This window comes from Vicia villosa, linkage group LG3 (genome assembly GCF_029867415.1).
Source record: "Vicia villosa cultivar HV-30 ecotype Madison, WI linkage group LG3, Vvil1.0, whole genome shotgun sequence".
In the NCBI taxonomy this organism is placed as follows: domain Eukaryota; kingdom Viridiplantae; phylum Streptophyta; class Magnoliopsida; order Fabales; family Fabaceae; genus Vicia; species Vicia villosa.
In genome coordinates this window covers 198,677,830-198,690,708 of record NC_081182.1, presented here as the reverse complement: position 1 = coordinate 198,690,708, position 12,879 = coordinate 198,677,830, and the positions used below count along the sequence as shown (strand labels likewise).

The 12,879-nt window shown below is 33.6% G+C and overlaps 1 protein-coding gene across 1 annotated transcript; it reads left to right on the top strand.

The window, feature by feature from the left end:
* Positions 1 to 7,956: 7,956 nt before the first annotated feature.
* LOC131659703 (B3 domain-containing protein At1g20600-like) lies at positions 7,957 to 11,005 on the top strand. Its single transcript, XM_058928856.1, has 2 exons — positions 7,957 to 8,187; positions 10,346 to 11,005. The coding sequence occupies exons 1-2, from the start codon at positions 7,957 to 7,959 to the stop codon at positions 11,003 to 11,005; spliced, it is 891 nt and encodes a 296-aa protein (XP_058784839.1).
* Positions 11,006 to 12,879: the final 1,874 nt, after the last annotated feature.

Here is a 12,879-nt window from a genome sequence, read left to right as displayed (position 1 = left end):
TTGATTATCAAGTGTACATGTGTGGAACAGATATTTGATTTTGACTAACAAAATTAATACAAAGGATAGAAATGACACGGTTTGAAAAAATAAAGGATCATTTTGGTTGTTTTAAAATGGACTCTGAAATATAAGTAGGAGACAAAAAAGTATTAATTCAAAGATAATTTAGTATAGGATATTAATTTAGTATTTAGAGATTGACTTTGTTTATGAATAAACACTTATATATTGTCATTAACATGTTTAAAAAATTCAAAATAAATAATGAGCACAGTTGGAAATATATTGAACAATTTGATGAAATCGGGATAAGTCTAAAATATATCTCAAACAATGATTTTGTGCTCACAAATTTTGTACCTAGAAACATAATGGTCATCCTCCAAAAGCTTCAATAGTTATTTCATTTTAGATCTTGGACCTCTTGCCGCCTTGTTGTTTGCTTGATATTTGAAATTTGTTGAGGTCTTTTCTATTTCAAAGTTGCAAGTATATATTTCGGCGTCGCTATGTTTAATGTCATGTCCGAAATAAGTTCCTTATCCTCTGGAATAAGCGACATACAATGGGATGATCGGCTAGCTTGTGACACAATGCATGATTATGTATACTAGAAACCACATTAAATTTCTATGTATCATTCTCTTTACGGTATCCGCATAGTTTAAATGGACACTCACATTTTCTCGATCCAACGTCACGACGTTTCAACTTCATAATTAGTGGTTTGTGTATGCCATTTTTTCGCAACTCGTTATTACAAATGCTTGTCTTTTGTTAGAACTATTGTCAGACCTTCTAATTACAACACCAAACTATAATTTTCCTACATCAGTGTTGACCCGTTGTAGCATATGTTTATGAATAATAAACTCTTGTTTATTTGTAAATTGTTCACAAACATTTATCTCGACAACAACCGGTCTAGCACTCAGTTTAACATCATTATTCACTTCTTTCAGTTTAACATCTTCCTTCACTTCATCTGTTTTAGCCTCATCCTCCACTTCATCTGATTTAACATTAATCCTCACAGTACCCTTGAGAAACATATCTGGTTCCACCACGTCTAATACAAATCATAACAAAAAATAGATTAAAACTCAAAGTATCAAGCAACTCCGAAGATGCATCTCTTAAACACATGAAACTTAGTTCAGAGATGCATATTCAAACTCAACATTTTTTTCTGCTAAAAAACCATATTAATGAAAGGAACAAGGGATGAAATGAATGAACTTTTCCTTAAATTCCAGCTTCTTTTCCTTCTTTTGATGTGATAAATATAAGAATAATGTTTTGGTATTGAAAAGTTGATTAAGAATGGAAGAATTTTTTTAAGGGTTAAGAACTTGCAAGGTGATGTTTTATTGAATTTCCCGCTTGATATATTCGGATATGCATCTCTGAAATTGTCACTAAGTTATTAAATAAACTAGCTCAGTGAATAAAAACACCATAAATGAATACATGTGAGTTTACAGAGATGTATGTCTAGATTCACCCAAAAATTTACAAAGATGCATCTAAGGACCATATTTTGGCAAAAATGAAGCATGTGGTAGAATTACGATAGTTGGTGTAATTTTAGGTGCGTCCGAGTATGTATCTTCGAACACAATAAAAATATTTTTGAGTTTTCAGAGGTGTGAGATACATCCATGGGATGAAATGAATATTTCCCTACACAAAAGAGAGTGAGTATGTATTTTAATACAAAAAATGAGAGTAGTGTAATATGAGTATATATCAGAGAAAAGAATGTAATATAGTTTGCATAAGAAGAAAGATGAATGTATATTTTAATACTAGAGTATAGTATAATATGAGTATCTCAAGAAAAAGAGGAGTATAATTTACTCTTTTATAAATTAAGTGAAAGGTGAGTTTAAATGGATTTTTCTATTTTTAAAATGGAGAGTTGTTAATTATTTTATTATTAATTAATTAAGATTATTATTTATTATAAATTTTTGACGAAAAAATTTAGTCATAGACTTTGTATAGTTATAATTTAGCATAATATAAAACATTTCAAAAAAAACATTAATATTTTTTTAACGTAATTTCACATTAATTGTGTGAGATATTAGGTCGAACTCTAGTATGGTCGAAGGGTAGCTTCTTGGTTCGATAGTTCGACAGAGTTAAGCATGAAGTCGAAGGTTGTTCACATGCTGGTGTCGAAGTGTGCATGCTGTAGTCGAAGATGGGTCTAGCATGCAGATGTCGAAGATGCTAGGGTTGTTAGCATGTTAAATTAGGTTTCAGTGTTTAAACCCTAATTTGTTAAGTTAGCTTGTGTACTAAGTTGGCTTGTATAATGGGTCTTGCTGAAAAAGCCCATTAGTTAGTATGTTAGGTTTTGTTATAAATAGCATACTAGTCTCTCATCATTGCTAAGCTGCAAATCCTAATTTAGGGTGAGAGAGGTTATTTGTTATTCTTGTAAACTTGTAATCTTGTTTTAAGAGAAAGTAAAAGAATAGCAGTTATAACCAATTCTTGTGTTCTTCTTCTCCTCCCTAATTCTCTATTATACTTTGTTATTGGTATCGTTTTTCACAACAAATTGGTGTGGTGAGCGTGGAGAAGATGCCTTCAACAAAGTATGAGATTGAAAAATTCACCAGAGTGAATGATTTTGGTCTGTGGCGCTTGAAGACGAAAGCCCTACTGGTTCAGCAGGGTTGTTTGGAAGCGTTGAAGGGGGAGGCAGCTATGAATGCAGAATTGACGGCAGCGGAGAAGACGAATATGATCGAGAAAGCACGCAGTGCAATTTTGTTGAGCCTTGGTGGTAAGGTTCTTCGGCAGGTATCAAAGGAGACGACGGCATCAGGGTTATGGGTGAAACTTGAAAGTTTGTACATGACCAAATCGCTGGTAAATCGACTCTACCTGAAGCAAGCTTTGTATTCATTCAAGATGATTGAAGACAAAGTGTTGGCTGAGCAGTTGGATATGTTCAACAAGCTGATTCTTGATCTTGAAAATATTGATGTGAAGATCGATGATGAAGATCAAGCGCTGTTACTATTGTGTTCTTTGCCTCGATCACATGCTCACTTCAAAGAAACTCTCTTGTATGGAAGGGAGTCCCTGACGTTTGAAGAAGTTCAATCAGCCTTGTATTCTAAGGACTTGAATGAACGAAAGGAGCATAAACCTTCGACTGTTGGTGAAAGTTTGGTCGTTAAAGGAAAATTCTTGCAAAAGAATGGTAAATTCGACAAGAACGGCAAAAGCCAGTCGAAGTCTTATAGTGGCGAAGCATCTGGCATTCGATGCTATCATTGTAAGAAGGAGGGTCACACAAGAAAGGTGTGCCCTGAACGCCTGAAAGATCATGGAGGTAAGGATAATGGCAATGCAGCCATTGTTCAAGATGATTTCGAATCATTTGATGTTCTTGTGGTTTCAAGCAGTGACTCGAGAAGAGAGTGGATTATGGATTCAGGTTGCACTTGGCACATGACTCCAAACAAAGACTTGTTCGAGGAATTATGTAATCAAGATGGTGGATCAGTATTGCTGGGAAACAACAAGGCTTGCAAAATTGCAAGTATTGGATCTGTGAGATTCAAGCTCCATGATGAGTCAATAAGGTTGTTGACTGAAGTCAGGTATGTTCCTGATTTGAAGAGAAATCTACTTTCTCTTGGTGAATTCGACAAGAAAGGATACGTTTTCCAAGGAGAGAAAAATATCCTAAGAGTCATGAAGTGGTCGAAGGAAGTCTTGAGAGGCGTGATGAAACAAGGCTTGTATACCCTTGAGGCTGAATTTGTAAGTGGTTCGACTAATGTTGCATCCATGAAACCTTTGTCGAAGACAGAAATCTGGCACATGAGATTGGGCCATGTCAGTGAAAGAGGTCTGGTCGAATTAGGGAAACAAAATCTGCTTAGTGGAGACAAAGTTGAAAAGCTGAAGTTTTGTGAACCCTGTGTACTTGGAAAATCTTGCAGAGTGAAGTTCAACAAAGGCAAACAAAGAACAAATGGATCCTTTGACTATATCCATGCTGATCTTTGGGGGCCTGCAAGGTGTGCATCACATTCTGGAGCGAGGTATTTCCTATCCATAGTAGATGATTATTCCAGGAAATTATGGGTATTCATCCAGAAGACTAAGGATGAAACTTTTGAGAATTTCAAAAGTTGGAAGACTTTGGTTGAAAATCAGACTGGCAGAAAGGTCAAAAGGTTAAGAACCGACAATGGCCTTGAATTTTGCAATGAGGCATTCGACAGCTTTTGTGCTGCCTCTGGTATTGCAAGGCATAGAACTACTGCAGGTACTCCACAACAGAATGGTTTGGCTAAAAGGTTTAATCGAACTATTTTGGAGAGAGTCAGATGCATGTTAACTAGTGCAGGGTTAAAGAAGGTGTTCTGGGCTGAGGCTGTTTCGACAGCAACATATCTGATAAACAGATGTCCTTCGACAGCGTTAGATATGAAGACACCTGAAGAAGTTTGGTCGGGACATCCACCAGATCTCGACAAACTGAGAGTATTTGGCTACGTAGCCTATGCTCATATTAGGCAAGACAAGGTCGAACCTAGAGCTCTGAAATGCATGTTCATGGGATACCCTGAAGGAGTCAAAGCTTATAGGCTATGGTGCCTAGAGCCAGGTCCCAGGAGGTGTATCACCAGTCGAGATGTAGTTTTCAATGAAGCTGAAATGGCTTTTAAGAAAATTGATGATGTTGGTCGAAGTACAGAAACATCTGACGAAGAGCTGGAACAGGTAGAGATTCCTGTTGAGGTGGAGCATGTTGATGCTGAATTGCATATTCCAGATGAAGTCGAAGAAGAAGCAGAAAATGCTGAGGATGAGGAAACTGTCGATGACTACCTATTGTCAAGAGATAGGTCGAGAAGAGTTATCAAGGCACCTCAGAGACTTGGGTATGCAGATCTTATAGCTTATGCCTTAATCTCTGCAAGTGAGGTTCTAGACGAAGAACCTAGAGATTACAAGGAAGTTATGAGGAGTCGAAATAAGACTGAATGGTTGAAGGCCATGGATGATGAGATGAAATCTCTTCATGATAATCACACTTGGGAACTGATCAAGAAACCTTCTGGGGCAAGGTTAGTCGGTTGTAAATGGATTTTCAAAGTTAAGGAAGGAATAAAAGGAGTGACGTCGAAAAGATACAAGGCAAGGTTAGTTGCAAGGGGTTTCACTCAGAAAGAAGGTGTCGACTTCAATGATGTGTTTTCTTCTGTTGTGAAGCATAGGTCCATTCGAATGTTGCTTGCCATGGTGGCACAGTTCGACCTTGAACTGGAACAGATGGATGTGAAGACTGCGTTCTTGTATGGTGATCTAGACGAAACAATCCTGATGAGGCAACCTGAAGGGTATGTCGAAAAGGGGAAGGAAGATTATGTGTGCAAGCTAAAAAGATCTTTATATGGGCTGAAATAATCTCCTCGGCAGTGGAATAGGAGATTCGACAAGTTTATGGCACGCATAAGTTTCATTAGAAGTCAGTTCGACCACTGTGTTTACTTCAGATTTCGACCTGGTAATTCATTTGTTATTTTGTTGCTTTATGTGAATGATATTCTCATAGCAAGCAACAATGTCGAAGATGTAATAAGGTTGAAGGTTGAACTCAATAAGGAGTTCGATATGAAGGATCTGGGAGCTGCTTCCAGAATTCTTGGAATTGACATTCGAAGAGATAGAAAGAATTCGAAGTTATGCCTATCTCAAGAGGCATATCTACGAAAGATTCTCGAAAATTTTGGTATGTCGAATTTGAAGCCAGTTGTGACTCCTACAAACCTTCAATTCAAGCTGAGTATTGATCAGTGTCCCAGTACTGATATCGAAAGAGCCTATATGAATAGCATCCCATATGCTAATATAGTTGGTTCTTTGATGTATGTTATGGTCTGTACTAGACCCGATATAGCATATGCTGTAAGTCTTGTAAGCAGGTACATGGCGAATCTTGGAAAGGCTCACTGGCAAGCATTGAAGTGGATTTTAAGGTACATAAATGGGTCTCTGAATAGAGTGCTAATTTATGGTGGAGCCTTGGGTGAAGATAGTAAAGCAGCAATTGAAGGATATGTCGACTCTGATTATGCAAGTTGTATGGATTCCAGAAAATCTATTTCTGGATATGTTTTCACTATGTTTGGCACAACAATTAGTTGGAAAGCAACTCTTCAGAAGGTTGTTGCTCTATCAACCACTGAAGCGGAATATATTGCCTTAACTGAAGCTGTGAAAGAAGCATTGTGGCTTGAAGGTTTTGCAAAGGAGCTGAAACTCCAAGGTCGAGGTATCACTGTTAAATGTGATAGTCAAAGTGCAATACATCTGTCGAAGAATTCAGCCTATCATGAGCGAACTAAGCACATTGATGTGAGGCTGCATTTCATGAGAGGAGTAATCGAGCGTGGAGAAGTCCAAGTGCTGAAGGTTTCGACTGAAGACAATGTTGCTGATATGATCACCAAGACATTGCCGAGTTGCAAGTTTTTCCACTGTATGCAGTTGATAAAGCTGCATGAAGAAAGCTAGTTTGTTCCCTTGATGTTGTAGAGTTAGATCCAAGGTGGAGATTTGTGAGATATTAGGTCGAACTCTAGTATGGTCGAAGGGTAGCTTCTTGGTTCGACAGTTCGACAAAGTTAAGCATGAAGTCGAAGGTTGTTCACATGCTGGTGTCGAAGTGTGCATGTTGTAGTCGAAGATGGGTCTAGCATGCAGATGTCGAAGATGCTAGGGTTGTTAGCATGTTAAATTAGGTTTTAGTGTTTAAACCCTAATTTGTTAAGTTAGCTTGTGTACTAAGTTGGCTTGTATAATGGGTCTTGCTGAAAAAGCTCATTAGTTAGTATGTTAGGTTTTATTCTGAATAGCATACTAGTCTCTCATCATTGCTAAGCTGCAAATCCTAATTTAGGGTGAGAGAGGTTATTTGCTATTCTTGTAAACTTGTAATCTTGTTTTAAGAGAAAGTAAAAGAATAGTAGTTATAACCAATTCTCGTGTTCTTCTTCTCCTCCCTAATTCTCTATTATACTTTGTTATTGGTATCGTTTTTCACAACAAATTGGTCACTTGAGATTAGCAATGGCAAATGACATAATTTGAGCATGGTACTATAGTACCCGTCTCATAGTTGTGGTTAAAAAAATTTAGAATATTTCTTTACTCACCTCTCTATGGGGGTCACCCCAGTGAAATCTCCAACTTACCATTGCTTCAGAGATGCATCTCCGAAGTAATTTTTTTTAAGATTTTTTTTAGACTTCGGAAATGCATTTCCGAAAACACCAAAAAATTGGTGTTTTCGGAGATGCATTTCTGAAATGCATGAAAATTCAAAAAATACGTTGTTTTTTACAATCTGGTAAAATTTCGGAAAAGTGTTCATATACCATTTTCCCTCCTTCACTATTTCATCATTTTTCTCCAAAACAAACTCAAACCCTCTCCAAAACTTCCATCAAAATCAAACCATTTTTCGTCTCAAAATCAAGTTTTAAAATAATGCAATAATAGTAATAAAATGGATTTTGGAAAAATGATAAATATATTATCATATCAAATAAATGATAGTAAATGTAGAACGAGTTGTAATCAACCTGATTTGCAATTCGCATTGTAGTCTCTTAATTATTCACCATTACAGGACAAAAATTGTAATCGCATTGATAGTAAATTGGGAAGTCTCTTAAATGATAGTAAATGTATAACAAGTTGTAATCAACCTGATTTGAAATTTCGAAGTGCCTTTTCTTTCTCCCCCACCACTCTCATACGGTTACCTTCTAAGAAATGTGGTAACACTTTCCTACTTAAAAGCCTGCTCTTTCACCCATTTTTCTTCCAATCACATCCAAAATCATTTTCGATCTTTACTCTTTTTCTCTACTCACACATTTTATCTCTCTTGTAACCGCTTTCATAACAATGTCTAGCCGCGGTGGAGGAAACCATCCCAAAAATCGCCGGAGTCGATCATCTCCTGCACATTCTCAAAAATCACCCGTCAATGCTGTAGGATCAGGCCGTGGTGGTGGTGGTCGTGGCTCTTGCGGTGGATGTATCGCCGGTTCTTCTTCCTCCAGACATCCACCTCCATCGTCATATGCTTCGCCATCGGTCACCCCTACTCCTACTCCTCCATCTGTTGCAGCTCCGGTTGTTCGTCCACCTGTTGCGGCGTCTCCTCCATCGTCTTTCTAACCTCATTCTTTTATCATCAGGATCAGGACTTTATATGAGAATCAATCGGGTTAAACTTGACTAAAGCACGCTTCATATATATGAATGTACCAGTACTCATTGACTGTACTCATACAATATCCTACAAGATATTGTACAACATGTTTAAATGATAACAGCTATGTTAACAAAAGGGCAACAATTTCTACACCTCTTGGAAAAAACATTGGATGAATAATCGAAACAAACCTTAAATTAGGTGTATTTTTTCATTAGGGTTTCAAGATCGTGAGAGTAATGTGAGTGGAATGTAAGAACAAAAAAATAATAAAAGTAAAGAAAGTGTAATTACCGGGAATATGAAAAGGAGGAGGTAGGTGAACAAGGGTTGGGTTTGGTTCAGTGATGTTGAGTTCACCCCGTTGAGTTTACCCCATTCGAGGTCTAGAACGACGAAGATTTAGCGGTTTTATGGACAACTTTCAACCGATTTTCTTCGAAGGGTCCGATCGAGTTGGATGTGAAACTTCAAAGATCGGGGGGCGACATTATCAAAATGTTGACTCATCCTAACCTACTTGTGTTTAACAATATGTAACTTTAATCTTATGTAATGTTATCTATGTAATCTTCCCATTTAAATAAATCGAATCATTGTTGTTTGTTATTTTTCTTCTGTCTCAGACCATATTTCGGAAGTTCATTTCCGAATTCTTCAAAGGGGGGTGAATTCGGAGATGCACTTCCGAATTCACCTATTTTCTGGAAAAAAAACAATATTTCGAATGTACATTTCCAAAGTTAGCGTTTTTCATAAAAAAAACACGTTTTCGGAAGTACATCTCCAAAACCACCTTTTTTTTTCATAAAATAAATGACTTCGGAAATGTATTTCCGAAACAGAGGACATTTTAAGAATTTCGCCAGGGATGACCAAGAAAGTAAGGAGGTGGGTAAAGAAATTTCCAAAATTTATGTATGCGAGGCCGTATCCGCATGGGTATTAATGTTCATACCATACCCATACCCTATGGGTACCTCAATACCCTTCCACGTGTCTGTTTATCCACGTTTGTGGTAATATTAAAAAAAATTATACATGTTATTGTTCAGTTCAGAAAGAAATAAATATTTTTTATTAAAATATGTAATAGTTTAATAGAAATATGTTTCTTTTAAATTGATAAAGATGCATTTTTATATAATAATATAAATGATATTTTATAAACATGTAGTGCGGATATGAGGCGAGGTGGGTAGTAAAATACCCGTGTCCGCATCCATATTTTCTTATTTTAATGAATAATTAATTGTGTTCGTATCCGTACTGATTTTAGGAGTTTTTATCGTATTCATTGTAAGTATTTTTTGCGGATATCTATAAGTTATTTGACCAAACTATCATCCCTCTTGAGATTCATCTAAACACATTCTTTCCTTCTGTTATTATTTATTCTATTTCTATTCTTAAATTTCAGGTTTGTTTAAGCATATAAAGTTAAATTAAATTCATTAATTTGTGTGGATATTATATTTTTGGCAATCTAATTTATTTTTATTATTTGTATGACTGCCATTTGCCACATGTGGATGATAAATGAAATTAAAAATTTATTGAAAGAAGCGATGTTTAAATGAAATTTTAAATTGATTTTTAAAAATAAAAATTTCAATCGACAGAGTTAAAGTCAATATTTGTAATAATATACCCAAAAAAAATTTGTCTACTATTTTGTTGAGATATTTGTGGTAGATAACAATAAAGCAATTTTTGAAAGATATTTAAAATTTGTAAAGGTAAGTGGTCTAACAAATATTATCATTTATATTAGATTGATATATTTTGACAAAAATATATGTAGATTTATATATGTTTTCGATATGATATAAAAATATTTTTTTTAAAAAAAATCAAATCAATCCTATTAATCTGTCATTAATTCACAATTTTTTTAATAAGACTAAGGGTGTATTTAATTTGAGGCACCGTGATATTCTCACTTTTAACAACATCATGCACAATCTTATGAGAAATTTGTTGTATAATTCACATCTTTAAATAGCACCATAAGTCAGCCAAAACAACAAATACAAATCATACTCCGAATTAAAAGAAAGTTGAAATATGTTGAAGATGAAAGAAAAAGTATGTGGTATTTACTTCAGTGATTTTACTTCTAATGAACTAGAAGCCGCTGAAGGACTTCTTTTGTTGCAAACACAAACACAAGTGAGGGAGAATGAGAGGAAATTGAAAATAACTTTTAATGGCAAAGCGATTTGTGAAAGAAACATCATCAACAATGTTCATCCAATGTTACAAAACAACAATGTTCATGCAATGTTAGATAACAACATTCCTAATATTGTCATGGAAAACGAATACAATCCTCCAGATATACCGAATATTCACGGTGTACCGAACAATAGGATTCTGGTATGTTGCAAACCATTTGAGAAAAAACTAACATCGAGTGATTTAAACGCATATCAAAATAGATTACTTTTGAAGAAAGATCACGTTGAAACATATTTTCTACCTTCGTTGAAAAGAGATGAAGAAGTTAACAAAGGAATAAATGTCGTTGTATTTGACATGCAAGGAAAAACATTTAACACGATGTTCAAATTCTGGAGTAATAAATATTATGTCTTCAATGGAGTTGGGTGGCAGAAATTCTTCAAAGAACATAATTTGAAAGCGGATCAAGATTTTATTACGGTGTGGATGTTTCGTCATTCTGAAATCAATAACTTATGCTTTGCTCTTAGTATAAGAAGAGTGGAAGCTTAATATGAAAAGTTTAAAACTTCTAATTTTATGAGTTATTTGAATTTTTTTACAAGTATTATTGAATTAGTTTTAACATAGCTTTTTCTTTTAGCTTTAATAATACAAGTTTGTTTTATAATTATCTTGACATAACTTTATAAATTGCAATTTTTTTTCTTTTGTTATGAGATTTTTATTTGTTTAATTATAATTGAACTTGTGTTTTTTATTGTTTTGAATGGAAGTTTATTTTGATCTGTCACTTCACATTCATCTAAACACATTCATTCTAATATCACACATTCTATTTTAATACTTAAAATTTTGGTTTTTCTTATTCTCAAATACAGAATACTAAATAGAATTATTTTAAAATTGCTAGAACATAATCATGTTAATTTATGAAATGTTTTAAATGATGAGGAATGAATTATAAACAATTAGGCATTCCTTTGTTTTAGTTTTCTTAGATTGATTTTTAATGTTACATATTTTATTAAAAAAATTTAAAAAAAACTTTAAATGAAAAATAGTTTAAATAAATATTTATAGAATATTAATTATACATTTCGTTATTTTATTATAACATTTTTGGATATCAAAATAATTTAAATTTAAAACTATTTTGAATAACTCTTTATAAAAATTAATTTTGAATTTTTTTTTAAAATAAATTACACGATTTTTATTGATCTTCAATAATATTTATTTATGTTACTAGGTATTCAAGTAAGTTTTTCAATTTATAAAGATAAGTTAAAAAAACTTTTGGAGTTAACTTTTTTCATAAATATAATTTTTAAAATATACAATTTTTTAAAAAAGCCTAAAACAAGCAAACCTAAACTATATTAATCTAATATGTTAAATTAACTAGAATTCAAACACTTTTTAAATTAATAGAACTCAACCCTAGTTTATACATACAACTTTATGACTTTAACTTTGCAAAGTTATGCTTAAACTTTGAGATAAGAGAACGCCTAATATTTCATCACAATTTTCTCAAATTTAAATTGTTTTTAAGTAGTCTTATCCAAAAAAAAATTGTTTTTAAGTATATTTGTTGATCTGAGAACATAAAATCATGAAAAACCATTTAATAATAAAATCATTTCTTAATTGAAAAGCATCATAATTCAATTTAACTTCTACACTTCATTCCCTTCTAAGTCACTTTTATGAAGAAAAAATCCTTTTTAATTATTACTATTATTAAAATTTAAAATAATATTAATTACAGTTTTCTCAAAATTATTTCTAGAGTTAAAAGGTAGTGCACTGACAGTGTAAAACTATTTTACACTGTCATCCAATAGGGAGTCATGAATGTGTCAAGTCATTAAAGTTTTTTTAAAATAAAATAATGTTTTAATTGGATGCATGGTGGTGATTGATTAACAGTGTAAAAATATTTTACACTGTCAGGACATGATCCGTTTTCTCTTATTTCTAATTATTTATTACATATCAAAAAACTTAATAGTTTAATAAACAATTAAAGATTATTTATTTCATTCTTAAATCAATCATTTCAGGCTCACCTTTAATATCCCCCAACTAAATCACTCCACATTTTCAAAATAGTAAGCAAATTTTAAACTACAAATCACCTGTGACAATTGACAACCAAATCTTTGCAATAAGGAAAGTTGAACCCATGTTTTGTCAAATCCTTAATAGAACAAGAATGGCTGCCCAATATGGTGTCTATCATCTCTTGATACTATCCTAAAAAACATTCTACTGATCTGTCATATTAATGGAATTAAACTAAAAGAGCATGCTCACTACTAAAACCCTTGAGACATTATACTTCATTCCCCCAAACTAATCAATGCTATCTTAGTAGAAAGAAACATTTTAGCTTAATACATGATGAGTTGAGAAATGAA

What these genes read in the sequence shown, in the direction of transcription:
- LOC131659703 (XM_058928856.1), top strand. Translation starts at nt 7,957, where the DNA reads ATGTCTAGCCGCGGTGGAGGAAACCATCCCAAAAATCGCCGGAGTCGA. An exon ending in CTCCATCTGTTGCAGCTCCG is followed by an intron (nt 8,188 to 10,345) that starts GTTGTTCGTCCA and finishes AATATGTTGAAG; the next exon opens with ATGAAAGAAAAAGTATGTGG.